The sequence below is a fragment of the Nilaparvata lugens genome, chromosome 2 (genome assembly GCF_014356525.2).
Source record: "Nilaparvata lugens isolate BPH chromosome 2, ASM1435652v1, whole genome shotgun sequence".
Classification (NCBI taxonomy): Eukaryota; Metazoa; Arthropoda; class Insecta; order Hemiptera; family Delphacidae; genus Nilaparvata; species Nilaparvata lugens.
In genome coordinates this window covers 62,631,271-62,649,683 of record NC_052505.1, presented here as the reverse complement: position 1 = coordinate 62,649,683, position 18,413 = coordinate 62,631,271, and the positions used below count along the sequence as shown (strand labels likewise).

Genomic DNA, 18,413 nt, shown 5'->3' with positions numbered 1-18,413 from the left:
TAGTTTACACAGCTTACATGATTCTTTTCAGAATTAAATTCTCTACAATTTTTATTGCAAAAAAATATTTGTTTACTGGTCATTAAAGAAAGTTATTGGGCATCAAACGTAGAAGTCTGTGTTTTTTTACTTAGATTTTTTGCATATTTCAACTTTTTTCTCAAAAACTACTCACACTACAGCTTCCAGGCTAGTTTTATTCAGTTTTTCAGATATTTTCCCATATGAATCCAGCATAAGTTTTTCAAAAACTAGTCCCTAAACAATTCAGCATCGGTGTATTTCACCAGAGGAACTGAATTCCGGACGAAAACTTTCATCCTGTATAGCTCGCTAATGAAGTGTTTATGGATATATGTTTATAAGAAGTTTTTTTCTTATTTTTACCTCTACTATCACCCTGTATATTATGGAAAGGCAGGAAGTAATTCATTTTTTTGTGAATGTACTCTACTCTAGGGTTTACATGATCAAATAATAAGAGCTGAAGCAAATAACATAGCCTACTATTATTCACTGTAAATAAATAGCTGCACTTGTTAAGATGCGTTCAGATATATGGTATATTCCAAATTTTGTAGCAAAGTTTGGATGAAACCTATCTATTTTCATCTACTCAGCGAAATCTGTACATTTGAGTTCTACTAGACTACGGTACTTATTTACACATGGGAACAGGCAACCTATTCAAGTCGACTTGGCAAAGTTCGGTAATTGACCAAGAAAAAATAAGTGATAATTATTTAAAATTTAAAAAGGCAAAACTCTATGCATATTCACTTTTATTATGGTATTCTTAATGAATGCAACTAATTGGAACAACGCCATATTCGGTTAAGGTTAACAGCATATTCTGTTATTTTAAATTATTTCAAGAATATTATAGAAGATTTTAAAATTATTATTTATATTTACATAATATAATCAGTTTTCGGTTTAATAATATTGTATCCTTCGTTTGATTCTTTTCATCCATATATTTGGTGAATTAATATATTAAATTAGCGAAACGCACAAATCAGGCACACCTGAGTTGTACCTGAGTTGCAAAACAGGAGTTGCACACCTGTTTTGTTCGGGTGAGAGTGTATGAACGGCACAATATGAGAGACTACCAGTGTCACACAGCTTCACGGGAAATAACTATGGCTTGAGATACGGTAACAGTAAAAGTTACGACATAAACTCCCTATACCATAGGATATCTACTTACGCTATTGTTTCTCTATGGTTGTACATAATTACAGATTTATAAAAATGTATGATTTTCTGGTTATGACCAATGTAGCTGTTTTTCGCAACTATTTAATTTTTAAACCTTAAAAATATTATCAATCGAACTTATTTACATTTTTAATATAGAGCAATCTATGAAGAATAATTGAATGTTTTTCAATGCATGCTTAGTAATAAGAGGAAATATAGTTCATGTGCAATAATGAAAGTAGTACGTGATCTCTATTTTGTTACTTGGCGGAATGTGAATTATTAATAAAATATTTCAATATTTGTATGTATGTGAAGTATGAATAGGAGAAGGATGATGATGCACAAGAATTTAAAAAATGTAACAAATGAATGAGTTTTAGAATCCAAATAAATATTTCAAAGTTTTCTTTGAGTTGACGCTGGATTGGAAGATAGTTCAAACAATTTTATAATCAATATTGTAAAGCAGATCGGGTTTTTTAGAAGCTTATGATATGAATACTTGTTTGAGATGATTCTGAATAATGTAGTTGAAATATTTTCAATCAACTGAAATCCAATCAATAAGAATGAACTTTCATTAGAGTAAAATATGATTAAACATATTTTTGATACCGATAGCTGTCACATCAATTTGAAAAAAAAATCATTAAATTTATAGTAGACAATAATGATACTGCATCATTTGGAATCATTTCTGGAATAGGCCTATGCCTACATAGTTTACAATTTGAATATTTTGGGAGAAACTTAAAATTGAAGAATTTCAATCTACATTTTTTTAAGATTACGTCCTAAGGACTCCAGTTATGGAGAATAGGACAAGTCAGGTCAATAATTTTACATGATCAAAACTAAGTTATATTATTCAACCCTAAAAAAATCAGACCTAATTTTGCTTTGAAAGGAGCTACATAGCCTTGCTCTTTTAGACTATAAAATACTCTATCAACTAAATATTTTATCAAATGTTTTTTTTAAGATCTTCAAATAATCGTTACTTTTAAGAAGTTATGGTAACTTGCTGTAAAATTTCCTTCCAATATAACCTGGTTTTTGTTCAAATAACCTATTATTGTGAGTCATAATATGATAATCTGCTCTGTTTCGTGTATTGTACTCATGTACATTTGAATTTTGAAATTTGGTTTTTGATAAATGAATAAGCAGCATACACCGTTATTGTTTCTAAATGTTAGACAAGCCTCGCAATGTCTTTAGTGTACTCGTGTTTGTGAAAAGTATGTTGAAAATGGAAATTTTGAAAAGAAGTGATAGAAGGGAGGTTGTTATTCAGTATACCTCGAAGGTGTACTTTCTTGGGAAGTTCCGGCGGAGTGAACGTGGGAGGGGGATGATGATCATCTGAAATAGAAACACATTCCGGTCACACAACAACTAGAAAACACATACAACACCGAAAAATAATTTAAGATTAAGGAATTACCAAAAACTAGACAACAACAGGTTAGGTAACATTATAGGTAGAACTACTCAAACAACAAAGTGTTGGGACCACAAACAACGATTATTAATTTTTGAATATACATTCATTTTGATATAAATAACATCAACATGCAAAATTGGAATAGTTATTGAATCATACTTATTAAATGCTTTAGATATAATCGAATAGGATATAATCTATTTATTGTTACATAACGTATTTTATGCTTATAGCAATTTCCATTTCAATGATAGTCGCTGTAAGTTTCAATGACTTTCCTATAAAATTTATAGATGAACAGAATCCAGAAACATTCTACACGGATTTCAACTTTCAATTTATTATTTTGAACTTGCATGATTTCTGCATTAAACAACACTTGTATCCACCAATTAGTTATTTTAATTAAGAATTAGTAAATCTTTATAGATAGAAACTGTATATGACTTGAACATTTGTTCTATAAAATTGTATTAAATTACACTGTTATAGGTACTGTAAACAATTGAATCACTTTGTGTCCGTCAAGTAGAAAAATCAATGAGATTTTGAAAACAATAGAAAATTATTTCATTTTCAACATTTAATATAAAATTTCTTCAATATTTTGAATAAATCACTAATGAACATGCCTCAGATTCTCATGCCTAGGATTTCAGATTCTCATTTTTGAGGAAAATCAATTGCAGCTTAAGACAGTGAAAATGATTCAATGTTTTGGTGGGGAGAGATTAGGTTACGAAAGCAATTGAATACGTATGATTCATTGTTTCTTTAAATAATCTTATAAAATCTTATATTCCAGTATCATAACTCAATCAAATTTTTATTGAAGCTTCATGAATTAACTGGATTGGAATGCAGTGACGATATTTCATCTAATATTGAATGGGAATGTATAGTGAAAGCATGAACGAGGGAAATATTTGAAACAAAAGAAGTACTCTATTCAATAATAGATTGATTATTGGGCTTTACACATAAAAAATGGTTTAAAATTTTATGCTAAATAAACAAGCAATACAAACAACATCAATAGAATTTCGATCATTTTTGGTACATTCACAACACGACAAATATTAATTCATTAAATAGAAAGATTTTTAGATTGCAGGTAAGCCATACAATCAATATAATATTATGGTACCTACCCACATAAAATTTAAATTTGAAAACATTTAAGCCATGTAATTATGATTTTTCATCCATTTGATAAGTTATCAAAAAGCGAACCAAACAATGATTAAACACCAGTTTTTTGCATACCGTAACTTATTACTTACCATTTCAATTTTTATGTAAAATGCAATAAAAACTCGGCAACTTGTTGCTCTAGGTAATGAAAATTTGGTCCACTTCATCAATCAGTTTATTACCAAGTTAAATTGCATTTATGGATTTAGAAAGGATATTATTAATCAAGGAACCATCACGTTTTCAATCATACCAATATATCAATGGTGATAATTTTACGTTTTAGAAAAATACATCTTCTAATTTGTATTATTATTAGTGCATGTTATATTTATAGTTCAATATTTACATGATAACTATATTATTTTATAGAGTGAGAACTTGAACTATGTTTGCTGAATACAGCATTGATTGAGGGTCAACTCATTCCAAATTCGTGGGATCTGTTTTGCCTAATATAAAGCAATGTTCAGATATTTTTCAGAAAATGAATCTTTGGTTTTAACATTACACATGCAACTCCTTGAGAGGAAGATTCAACAAGGCATTTGAAGCGTTATTGCACTGACGGCAGACCAGTCGACAGGGATTGGGTTAGCGTTCGGGAATCAGCTGATAATCAGCCAATCGTAGAGCTTCCTGCACTGTCGACTTGTCCGCCATCAGTGCAAAAAAGCCTGAAAAAACACTTTATGTGGCTTGGCCCTCAGTGTCATCCTTTCTCCATTAGTTCTAGGAGAAAATATAGTATCTATTATTTTACACACTATCATCATCATAGTTCAAATTGTTCAGAATATAACGTTCAGAAATGCTTCAACCTAAGGTAGGTATGAAGGTTTGGTGTCCCAAGAGCAAAAACGAGTTTGTCGGCAGAAAAGAGAATACTATAGGCCTACAGTGAACATATAAGGTGAATATATTTTATTTTATTATTATTATACATAAATATATTGATAAGGCTACCTTCTACACTCACCGATCACATGTAAGTATTGACTTTCTGACGCGAGCGTTTCACGCTCCTAGGACACCACGCTTAAGCCTTAAAATAGTATTGAGTTTGAGTTCTCTCTACACACTTTGCGATAATATATACAACGATTCTACCAATATAAGTTTCCAACATACATTCTAAAAATGAGAACCAATCTATGAACGCAAACGTTCTAATAATTTACAATTAGGTAAGTTACTATTCATACATCAACAACACAACACCAATTCAAACACAACATACATAATAAGGAATAATAATGAATTGATACTGACAATACGAATCATCTAGAGAATTAGTTGAGGCAGAGAACATACATAAACGCCCTGCAATAAAATAAGAAAACGCTAGTGTAGGCCTACGCTAGAGCTACGAGTAAGACATACTAGAACTATTAATAAGTCTCAGAACATTTTGGAATACAAGCAGAATGTATTGAACATGCAATTGAAGCATTATTCAGCATCTATTGAATTACCATTCCCCAAGACGATACATGTGATAAAATTAGAGAGAGCATTAGTGGTGATGGAATAGACATGTGGTGGAAGTCTCAAAAAAGCAAGCAGTAGTTATTATTAAGCAGAAGCTAATCTAATATTGTGTGTGGTCAGATCGAGATTTTATGGTGGAGATAATGTTGAATCTATTTTGAAAATAGCTAAAGGAGGAAAAGATGACCTATCCTAACTTACTTGTATACGAATAGTCCTCACCTAGATGGAAGAAATGAGACAAGTGAAAATAATGAGTTGAACAGAATAAATGGTAAGAGAAGGCTTTCGAGAATGAATGAGAGTTTGACATCAGATTGGAATTTCGAAATCAACTAAGACTTGTTGTGAATGAGTTGAATGTGTGATAAATATGATGATGTGACTATTCTTTATAGTTCCTAACAGACAGGACCTGAATCTCGTGAACCGTTCAGACTAACAACTCCATAAAACGACAATGTTATAGAATGCAATAAAAGATTGAGTACCACCAACATTGAAAATAATTATTTTTCACTCATGAGATGTCTTGGGGCTAGATAAAACTTATGCTACACACTGATTAACACATTTCTATCCTTCAATTTCAAGTCTAAAATAAATATCAAACACTCATACTAATATATAGACACCTAAACATGTAGACAACCAATAATGACAATTGTTTTACAAATTAATTTTATATTAAGTTGTTATTAAAACCACTGTAATCTCATAACAATATTGAGATATGTTATATTTATGAGATAAGTTATTTCTTGTACCTATTAGGATAGTTTAAATGGCATTTACATGCAAGAGAGGAATTCTATAGATATACACACTTCAGTTATAGTTGGCATATGGTTTATAGAAGAAATTCTTTTGTCCAACTTTCCAGAGATAAAAAATTTACATTTAATTAAGAATCGAAATTACATTCTAGGAATTAAAATAAGATGACAGTGGTATCTGAATTCATTAAAAACATCATTATTTAGTTTATAAATATCAATTTTCTTCAATTCATGCCTTGACAACATTCAAAAATGGAATTGTGTTGTTATTGTTGTTAACTTTGGACTATGGACTGGGTTTAAGATTATGATTTACTATTTTTCAATTCAAGATGTAATAGCTAATAACAATATTTTTATTTAAGCTATCACCTAGAGAAATGACAAATTATTCACTTGGCAATAAAATATTTTAAATAACTCATCAAGCAATCAGAGAAACCTGGAGTGAAAAAAGTCATATTCTTAAGCCCAGTGTTCAGTTTTGATGCCAATAATATTGCACATGAGGTGAATTCTACATAAAAAAGAGTCAATTTAGAACTACGAGACTCTTAACATATAGAATTAATCATTTTAAGATTGAGTTATATTTGAAAAATATGAACCAGATAGAGTACTAGAGTGTGCTAAACGCGCTGAAGAACTATTTCTAAGATTTCTTAATCATGGCTACTTTACATGGATCATGATCAGTGCGGTGCTTCTCAGCCCAACTCGACCAAAATATTCACTATTCGCTTCTATTTTGTAGAGCATCAAAACACGATGAGAAAATAAACAGGTAGTTACGGTAATAAGAAGCAGGTAATGAAATAAATAAAATGTTTTTGAACTTTGAAATTTGCATAGTAGAGATTAAAAAATAATTGCACTAACACATTTTTCATGGCTAAAAATCCACCTTATTCATATACTACTAATAATAACTGAAGTATTCCATTTGTCAAAGCTTTGGAAATAATTCTAATTGAAAAAATCGATAGAATCTTCTTTCGCCATGGGGGAACAAATTGTGGATTTTTTAAATAAATGTTATAATTATTATGTAAAAATCAACTAGCGAGAAAAATTACTTTACTGATCTTAAAAGAGTAGATAGCCATAAATCACATAATAGATTGAAAGAGAAAATCAGTACTTTTGTAAAATTATTTTTTTTACAATTCATAGTTCTAAATTGACTCATCAATTGAGCATTAACGGTTGTCTATTAAAAGCTAAGTGCGCGTAACTATCCTCATGAGGGATTTCCAAGGTCAACTGAAGAAGCATCCACAGTATAAAGTAGACCTAACGTATAACCCACAAAACAATAAACACTAAGCTGTTATGATGTTAGTACAGCAGTTACAAAATGCATTGTTGGATACCAAATGTAATGTTAATTCAGAGCTAGACTCATTAATAATTTAGTGATAGAATAAGAATAATATCTACATTTGAAATAGGTAGAATGTACACACAGTGTATACTTCTTTCGTCGACCGTAGAAACCCCTATAACAAATCCCTAATATCCATAATAATAACAATGATGCATGACACATTAACGACATTTAAGGACCAAGTTTTGGAATATACGAGCTTAGGACACCAAGGACATTTACAATGGACTGTCATGGAGGCTGTATATACCCTCAAACTGATTTGAAATTACTGTACTGAAATTATAATCCGTACTTTTATCTGGGCGTAGAATATTGATCACGGATTTGCTTCATGTAGAGTGTGAGCTTGAAGACATGTTGTATTGAATTAATTTCAGACTGAAATCTCCTTTTAGTTGAAATGAATTTAAATAAATATTACAAAGATTTAGAAAAGCATAGATAAAACTATTTTTTTAATTAATATAAGTATATTTATTGTAATTCAATGAGGCTACAATATTTTCCTGAAGAAGAAGAAAATTTGAAAAGACAAACTTTGCAAGCTGAGTGCTCAAGTTCAATACCAAGAAGATTTGTAAAGAATATTAGAATATATTTGTATATTAATTGAGGAGGTATACAGTTTTTATTCGATCACAAAGCATGAAGCAGACAATCCAATTGAGACCAAAATAGTTGATAGTTGAAGGAGGTCAACAGTCAACACACAACGGATCTGATTACGACATTCAAAATAATAGGTAGGCCTACTGTTCTGTCTTAATTAGCAAGAAAAGTGTAGGCCTATGTGTATTCTGTGTTCAGCATGGGTAATACTACTTTATAACGATTTCATGAATTTCGAGAAGATCAAAATTGTGTTGAAATTTATTTTCAAGGTTTTAATTTATCAAATCACCTTCAAATTTTCTAAAAAAAACAGTTTTTTTAAATACAGTACAGTAAGCTAGCTGTGAGACACAATTTACATCACTCTTATAATTTTGATAGGCATTGTAAATCTTGAGTGTGCCTGGCTGGCTCAGGTTTGGTATAAGAGTTTTCACATCGCACCTGGTCTATGCACTATAAAATATGCTTTTATATAATGTAGTAGTTTTTGTTAATGCACTTAAACAGTGGAAAACTAATTGTTAAGGTGAATTTTAGAAAAAAATATAATTTCATGTGATTCGTTTGTACTGATTATATATAGCTTTGTTTTCAATCAGGAACCCCCAAATTACGATCGTCTGCTTTCACAAAATACACAGTAAACTTGTTCAAATTGATGTGAATATTACATCAGACAAAAGAGGGAGAGAGTGTGCGGGAGGGGGAGAGAGAGAGATAAGATTGGATTTTCATTAGAGAGAGAGACTTGTTAAGAGGGAAAAGGCCTCCAAAAACCAGCCCATCCGACTAGGATACATTGACTTGTGATTTGTTATAATAATGCGCAACAGACATGCGCAGCACATACTTGCCCGTCCAACCATCTGCACAGCTCGGACTCCCTTCCTGAATGTCGCCACTAATCACACAAATACACAGGTTAGTTCTTCTCACTCACCAACCACGTTAGAGTACAATCTAGGTTACAATCAGACCACTTACCCTCCTCACAGACGTTAGTGTACATGGCATTCTATACATGGTATAGGTATATTTATGATATTCAAAAATTACCGCTCATTCCAAGCATTTAGCTCAGTATACAATAACACATGCCATCATTATCCAGCAGAAACTATGCTCCTTTGAATGTAACAAAGCTCTTTTTTTTAATTCGTTTATAAATGGCACTAATTCGAGCTGAAGAGATTAGTGTTCTTATAATAAAGTAGGAAGTGCACTGATGCTTTAAGCAATTTGAATAAAAATAATACTGTAGCTGTCAACTGTTTAAAGTATAATAAAATTGAATGGAAGTTTGAGAAATGAATTCACCAGTTTTGGATTGTATGTATCATACAAAACGATAAATCCGCTTGTATCGTGAGATGAATTTTAATTAATTATCATTAAAAAGACTGTCTTTTGCGATAGATCCTGTTCAGTATAATTCTCATACTGTTAATCGTAGCCTATTTAATTTTATGTTACATATGAATCAATTGGCGAAATATTATTCCAAATGAGTCAGAATTTAAAAATGCTTAAAGAAATGTTAGTGTTCGACGAGTGGAAGATATTTTTAATAAGATTTCATACGGCATTTTTTGTACAGTATTACAGATGGAATGTAGAGAAAAATAACTGGTGTTGATGCAGAACATTGCAGCTTCAAAAGTAATAAAACCAGAACTTAATTCAAATAGGAGTAGGTGTGGGCTTTCAATTACTACTAGTTCATTGCTGTTCTTTGTTGCAATATAGGTAACGTACAATATCATCAACATGATCTTCTACAAAGCGACGCCATATATTTATCGTGAGTTCTCAGTGGGGCGATGTACTTTACATTAAATATGACAATCGGATAAATATATTTGGAAGTATAAAGATACTTGGATTGCATTCAAACCTAATATAATAGACCTCATTTTTATTAATATACCGTAGCAAAGTAAGGGTAAATTTATTATAAAAAGTTTTTATACAATTAAAAATTATTAGTACTGCTTGCTCTAAAGATAATTACAAGGAAGTGAGGACATTTTCAAGTGCTCTACGAAAAATGAAGTTGAATAGTAGAATATAAATTTTAAATCAAAGCACCCTATCAATGTCTATTGTACAAACACGTAGACCTTAATAACAAAGTGGAATTGAACCAGTCTATTAGCAGTGTATTATAATAATTTCCTATATGTCGACTTCATAAAATCTAAAACTTAATTCACCAACTTTGTAAGTGGTATAAACTGTATTCGACGTCCTCTTCGTAATTTATGTGTGAGTGATTGGTGTGATTAAGGTATTGTGCAAGTGTAGTTTCAAACAAGATAACAACTTAATCATAAAATAATTGAGAAAAACTTTGTAAATGCTATACTAGAAGCGTTCCTAAAAGTGTAGCGCATTTTTGAGAAATACGAGATAACAGATTGACTTTCATACAGGACAAAAAATTTCATTCCTACGAGGCACACCTTAACTCTGAGAGAATTCTTAATCCATTTTTATCTGAAAAATTAATGTATTATCAATAAACATTAGTTTGTTCCAACCCATGCCTCATGAAGTTGAAAACTTTCTTCTCGTACTCATATCAATAAAATTCCATATCTCCTTTTCAAAAATTACTAGTTGGAGTCCAGAGGTAGACTGCCGAATATTATCCAATTTACGATGAATTATTGCACAACGATGAAATATTTGCGATCTACATTCCTATAATATGATGACCGAATGAATGAATGAATGAAGAGATGAATTCAAAAAGAGAAAACATTTTTAGTAGGATTAACGAAATGAGATGAAATGATAGGATTCATTAATAAAAAATTAAACCTATCATAGGCCTACTACATTAATTTTACTCTCATGGCCCTTGATATCGCATTGAATATTGAAGGAAGGGTTCACTACTGTTATGAAAATAAATCATTCAAACAATAGATTTCAATATAATTTCTAATGAACAAAAGAACTCAATTCACTAGACAGCTTTTCTTATATCCTTTACTTTAAAAATAAGACAGAAATTAATGAGCTACGAAGTTTCCGGTATATTTACACCATAGGCACGCACAGCTTGCTAGAGAAGCATGAAAAACTCAATTTTTAGAGTTAATAATCAAAGTTTCATAGAATATTTGAAACCGAGGATCTTTACTTCTCGTACTTGAGTGCTCTAGATAAGATTTCAAAAATCTACTACATTGAATTATTTATCAAGCGGATAGTCTATGATAAGAAATGATCAACTTCAACTATAAATAATGTTGTGATCAATCTCTTATGGTGATGAAATCAATTAAATACCGTTCAATAGCAACAAGAAAGCATGCACTAGAATTGAAATTAATTCAAATAGCATTTTTGCGGCCATCTAGAAGTACTGAGAATGAAGTTTGAAACACGACCATACCAACTGATTAAACATTAATAAAGGAGCACAGTAATCCAATGCCAGTTGCCAATATCCTACATGTATGTATATTATAGAAGTCTGTATAGAATAATTTGCTGGTTTACTTATTTATTTTCCTGATAACAAAAATGACTAAAATAACAGTTTAAAAATATTCATGATGTCCACATGAATTCTTAAAAAAATCAAAATTAGTTTCTGAAAAAATAACTTTATATGTGTATTTGAGATCTTGATTATACATTTTTCAACTTTTTACTCAATTCATTTTGGATTACAGCTTCCACTGTTATGGAAATCTATAATGTTGGTACAATCTAGCTCCCTCCTGCCTCCATTGATGAATGTATATCAACTAATGTTATTACTATCTGATTATCTTCTTCCTTCTTTTTTCCAATTCTCATCATATTTTCAAACTTTTCTCATCCTCTCCAACCATTAAGTTTTGCGATTATTTCTATATCATTAATATATCATAACCTTTAATCAGAAACTTTATTACAGTTTTAATGTTACCCACGCCGACAAAGTAGACGACAGGGGATTTTCTATCACTGTTTAATTTTTTTGGATAGTTCTAAGGAATTACAGTTTTACTTTCACGTAAATATATTTCTGAATCGCCTTCATTCTTCATATTTCTATCAAATCAAAAATTGTCTTTATTTCAAAAATACAGTAAGTACAAAATATACAATGATGAATAATATAAAATACAAATAGTAAAGTGGCCACTTGTATTAGGGTTTCATATTATACAGTATGGAATGAGCATACATGGGCACTGTGGCCTGTGCGTAGACTCGAGTTGGGAATTTCAAGTAGGTAGGGAAATAAAAAGAGAGCCAAATGAAGTCTATTGGGCTATTCTTTGATAAAATAGCATAATTGATGTTTGTAGGATGAAGACTACAAAATATTTGAAAATGAATATTCAATTAGATAATTACCATTTCGAAGATGAAAGTGAGATAAACGTATGTGAGTGATGAGCGAAAAAATAATGTGATAGGTGTAACGTAATGAATAGGAAGAATTGGAAAGAAGGTTATCTTCACATGAATAATTTGTGTTTGAAAATTCTATTTATAGTTTCCCTCTACTAATTGTAATTTAGTCAAAATAATAATTATTGACAATCCAAGTTAGATGTTGTTTAACCAGATTCATTATTAATATACGTTTTCCTATTATATTGATTCTTAGAATGGAGAGTTCATATGAAGGAGACAAGCTGTGAAAATTACAAAAGTGGAGACAGAAACGAACTTTAGCAAATTGATCCTCATCACAACCGTAATGTTCAGTAGCCTACATGATGACACTGAAATCCCTCCTCAGAAACCCCATAAAAAAACTAAGATTTGTATGAATTTGGGGGATTAGTACCTACCTACCCAAAGATTATGACAATGAACTTAAACTGAGCAATAGTGGAGTTCAAGAAGTTTGGTCATAGCCTAATCTCAAATGCATGTCTCTAATAGTGGGGAATTTATGAATTTGATAAAAACTAATGCTTCTAGTGAGCTAGGTGTTACGGTAACATAGTTCTTGTAAGTTATACTACCACCATGATTCGATTTCAGAAAGGTATTGCACTACTTCTAAAAGGCATACTGTAGACTATTAGAAGAATTTGAAACTATATTCAAGTATTCTAAACTATATACAGTTTTCTTTCATTATTTACTGTTGAATTGATAACATTTTTATATAAGGAAAGTTTAGGGAAAACGTCAACCAGTTCAAAAACGCAATGGTTCATACTAGCACCTAGTACTGATACAAAACATATGTTTTCAAATGCAAAGAATTTACAGATAACTATACAAAATCGGTATCAAAATAACGCAATACATATCTTCAGTGATACGTTAATGAAAAAATTGTACTACAGGTTTATTGGTCACAAAAATAGACGGATACGACGTTCCTTGAAAAAGGTGGAAGTATAGAATCTAGTAATAAAATCTTTTCAAAGTGGTGTTGAAAATATTTAAACAGTTGGAAGGTCTAAAATTGATGTTATAATCTATGAGCTGGACTATAATACAAAACTTGTGAATTGAATGGCGGGCCAGTCAGCAAGCTGCAGTGAAATCTATTTGTGATTCAAACGTAATGGCTTCTACTAGAATAAAACATAGCAAATACTCAGCAATATCATAGATCAGTGTTCAAGAAATTGGAAAAAGAATTTCTGTAAGTTGAATTAGAAAAAGGATGAATTCAAACACAATGAATAATTGTGAACTCATGAAGAAGAAATCCAGTGGTTTGAGTGAAATGTTGACCCCTCTAAGATATCGTGCGAGGTTGAGCTTGGCTCAAATTGTACCTCAAAGTACAGTATATTCATTTTATTCCAATCCAATAAATCGAAAAAATATTAACGTTATTGGAAAGAAGCGTGATAAGAATATTTGTCGTGCAGACATGCATGTACCTAATAATGTAAGCATGTAAGTTAAATTGCCTATGCATTGGCTGAAAGTGTAAAAGTTAGCTGTATTAAATAAACCGTCATTTGAGTGGTGAAATTTAAAATTTAAAGGTGATTTAAAGCAAGTGTAGAACGCAGAAGAGTGGAAAATCGTGTATAAAAATGACGTAAATGTGAAACGAACGTAAATGATTGTATAGTTTTCAGAATTAGTCAATGATATTAAAAGTATGGCTGATTCATTTAAGAGTTTATTGAACATGCGAAAAAAATATAGAGTGGTTTCAAGAAGGGCACATATTCTGATACTTGGAATTATAAAGTATATTTTTGAATGGGGTTGATCAAAAACTATTTAATGATGTATAAAGATTATTAAAAATGAGAGCGACTAACTTCGAATCCCGACTGGGAGTAACATCATTCTTTGTTCCACAAGTTACCCAAATATAATTGTTTCTCTGAGAAGCATAACATTATCTTCAAAATAGGATATATTACGATAAATCATACTTAATCATTGGTTTACGTTCTTGAAACTCAAATTATGCATTTGCAGAGGGAGTCTACCCAAAGCACTTGCAAAATTGAAGTAAAAATAAATTATTTTCAGTTATAGTAAATTTCATGGACAGGTTTTTGATACGGTTTCATTATTAAAGATAATGCCTAAGAATGAGACCTACTTTATAATATTACTCATTCAAAACTCAACATGTGATGAATCGGTTAAACTAATAGATTCTATAAATTTAAATTATTTAGTCACTTCATCACATCTCAGCAAAGTATCGGATTGGAAATAAAAATGTTTTAACATTCTCGAGTGTGGCATCAAAGTACATTGACAAATATTATTTTTATATTTTTCAAGTATTTTAATTGGAAAAGTAAAAAAATAGATTTGAAATATCTATGTATAAATTTCAAGTTGAAGTTTCTCATGTACTTTCTAATTCCAACTGTATCTGCAACGGCACTCATAAACCACCTACATTTCATAGTTGAGCTTAATATCAAAGAAATTCTAGAATCAGAATACTTAAAAAAATGGAAAGTTTGAATATGAATAATAAAAATGTTTGTTATGTCAGCAAAGACTTAAAAAATTGGTGTTGATTGAACTCTGATCTATTTTGCTGAATAAAAGCCTCAAGATAATGAGCAAATCTTTACTCCGCACAGAGCGAATAATAATAATAATGATAATATAAAGAAAAGCTGGCGGGCGGGTTTGGGCGTGGCTGGCAACATATTAATAACAGTTCAAATAACTGGAGCAGTTACTTCGATTAGGAGCAACTATCGTACCATCAATATAATTTCCGCTACAGTCACCCGCCTTCACCATTCCCTGCTGCACCATCAACATTCCAACATCTGTAAAAAACATCTGCCACCATCACTTCCATCATATTAGAAAACGTAACTAATTTTACTGGAAAAAATCAATAGAAACAAAACCGGAAACACACGGCAGTACTTTACATCATTCACGGAAATTGCTAAAAACCGAAGATACCACCTTCTAGCTTCGAGAGATTATTCATTTTCACTTGAAATATCGACTACAATTGAAAGTTTTCCATTTGAAACCAAGAGAAACGAAAAGACAAAAAAATTGATTTACTGCTTTAGTCATTTGGAAAAATATACAAATTTCTAGAAAAATATCATGTTTATATGAACAATGGTTTTAATATATTTAATAATACTGTTATAAATTTTCTAGCGATTTGAAATATTGGAATGTGTTTTAGTAGAGTAATTTTTAGACAATATCTAAAAAATATGCAAAATAGAAAAAACTTCATTGTAAAAATCTCTCTCATGAAAATATTGGAACTTGAATATTCTTTTATATAAAGGAATGTTTTTTTTAAGAACAATTGAAATACTTCTCCATTGTATTTTATTTATTTATTAACGAATAATTCTTAGTTCATTTTTTTAATTTGATCTATCCTACATTAAGCTAACAGTCTATCCAACTAAAATCTGCTTTCTAATGATTGATCAAGTCTAAAAAGAACACACCATACAGAAGTTGATCAAATTGAGAATATTTACGAGGAAGTTGATATTATTATATTTGAAGAAAAATAGTTGTTAGTAAAGATGTGTGGATTTCTAAGTAGAAGATATGAAACACCTGAAATAGTTCAAGACTCCTGTTTGGCCATTATTTCTGTATCCATTTTCAAAATTATGTCTACCAGAAGAAAATTGGATAATGGTAAATTTGATTATTATTTAATTAAAAGTTCCAGATATGGAATTCTTGGATAAATCTATAACATAATAGCTTCAAAAAAATAGCATACTTGCTTCTGAAATAGTAAGTTGGAGTGGAAACGTTTTGAACAAGGAGTGTTGTCTAAGATTAGAATTTGCTCGCTACTTTCTAATGATGAACATAGTTTCATAGTTGGTAAACGCTTCTGGTAGAATAAAACTATAGAGAAACGATAGCATAGATATCCCATGGTATAGGGCGTTTATGTCGCAAGTTTTACTGTTATTCCAACCCGATAGTTCACATAGTTCTTTCCTATGCAGATGTGTGACGCTGGTAGTCTCTCAAATTGTGCCGATCATACACCATCACCCCAACAAAACAGTAAAAATTGACAATAATCGACAGTAATCGGCTTGAGATGACAGTAAAAGTTGCGACATAAATTACCTATACCATGGGATATCTACTTACGCTATTGTTTCTCTATGATAAAACTATGTATGCTTCATACGGACAACACACCTTTACTCACTCACTTCATTATACTTTACAATCATGATTTGGATTTCAGAAAAGTTCAATGGATTCAGTCTCAAAAGAATAGCTTACTGAATAGTAACGAGAATAAAAATCTTCCAAATGAATTTCACTCATCGTAAGGATAAGTACAATATCAATCAGTGAGAAAGTAAATTCAAAATATACTGTGAAGGGTACCACAATGAATATTAGAGTAACACCTTTCTGAGCAGTTAGTAAAGAAGTTTTTATCCAATAAATAGAGAAGTACAATAATAGTATTACTTTGAAATATCCCACACACCAAAGAACTAGTTACCGTGTAATGAAAATAACTCTATAGTGACTGATCAAGAGAATCTAGAAAGACAAAACTTGACTAGGCCAGGTGAAAGATTTCGTAAAAAGTGATTCTCCTCAGGAAATATAATATCTATTATAATAAGAAATATTAGAGAACTAATGAATATTGAACGATCCTCAAGCAATTCATGCTCCTACATCCTATTCTATCCAAACAGAAGCAGATACTAGTCTAGAAGGAACTCATACTGTCTTTGTCATTTTTACTCATAGCAGAGCATAAGCTCATTATGTATTAGTGTATGTATCAACTGAGAAGTAACAATACTTCAATTATTCTCTCGATCAAGAGACATTAGAAAAACCTCACAAATCGATCAAGTCGGCTGATTTCTATTATATCAATAAAGTCTATTCAATAGATCTCAATAATTAGTAAAATATTTATTATGAAGGAAGATTCTATGTACAATGGAAACCCGAGACAACAAAGTATAAATGTTTAACATTCCTACTCAAAACTATAAAACTTCGAAGCCTATTTATACAGCAATTCTAATATAATATCTATTCTATTTTTTCTCAATTTATGACTAATCTGTTGCATTTAAGTGCATTGTGTTTATAAAACGTTTTCCAAGAAAAGCAGACGAAGTTTAGTGAGCTACCTACTCAATGAAATAATGTAATTTTTTAATTTTACAGTGAAATTATTTGAATAAAGAAATATATTCAGGTGTCGGTTTAAATCTTCTACAGTTCTTCTAAACATCCAAGACGATTTTATAATGGGGATTCAGATATTAAACAATGTATTTAAAAGCTTGAATTATTTTTATCGATATTGAAACATTCATGGAACTTTACGTATTGATTGTTTTGGAGGAACATGTTTTGCTTCATGTTATAGTGAAGTGTAAACCTTCCATGATAGTTAAGAGTAATAATGAATTCAAATCCCATGATAATGATGGAAGACAGGTCTGGAGATTTGACATGAACGTGTTTACCCATTTCAAATAAGAATTGATATGAGGCAATTCAAATACTAAGTTATATTTTAAATTCTGTGAAATACTTTTTCAAAGAAAATGATAATAATTATAAAAATGTGAAACTTTAATATTTTAGCAGTGTTTTTGAATGAAGACAAATAAAATATATCTGCTGAAAAAAAAAATTATGTGATGTGTGGAACGTAATATTGCTAAGATATGCTCTAAAGGAAGCAAAGAGTAGGCTACTAGTAGTTAGTTTGAAGAAGAATGAATATTGGTACGACATTGATTGCCATGGATACAGTTTCTTATTCATTGTAAAATTCTATACAAATTTGATCAATCAAACTATATTATATATTTATCAATATAGA

The 18,413-nt window shown here is 30.5% G+C and overlaps 2 protein-coding genes across 21 annotated transcripts in view; one reads left to right on the top strand and one right to left on the bottom strand.

Annotated features, from left to right (window-relative positions):
- Positions 1 to 18,413, bottom strand: part of LOC111044241 (calcium-activated potassium channel slowpoke) — a 166,493-nt gene that overhangs the window by 46,513 nt on the left and 101,567 nt on the right. For 10 of the 20 annotated variants that reach the window (XM_039422388.1, XM_039422391.1, XM_039422389.1 and 7 more), the window contains 4 exons: positions 15,292 to 15,360; positions 8,976 to 9,026; positions 5,123 to 5,173; positions 2,512 to 2,574 (listed from right to left, as the gene is read on the bottom strand). The exons of 1 other annotated variant lie outside the window; for it this stretch is intronic. In XM_039422388.1, coding sequence (XP_039278322.1) covers positions 2,512 to 2,574; positions 5,123 to 5,173; positions 8,976 to 9,026; positions 15,292 to 15,360 — 234 coding nt within the window. Of the gene's footprint in view, positions 1 to 2,511; positions 2,575 to 5,122; positions 5,174 to 5,542; positions 5,564 to 8,975; positions 9,027 to 15,291; positions 15,361 to 18,413 lie in introns of all 20 variants that reach the window. 9 more of the 20 variants (XM_039422398.1, XM_039422399.1, XM_039422393.1 and 6 more) reach the window with 6 other exon arrangements.
- The window catches only part of LOC111044238, a 126,093-nt gene continuing 116,497 nt past the window's right edge, over positions 8,818 to 18,413 (top strand). The window contains exon 1 of the mRNA XM_039422409.1: positions 8,818 to 9,046. The gene's annotated coding sequence lies outside the window, so the exon portion shown is untranslated. The remainder of the gene's footprint in view (positions 9,047 to 18,413) is intronic.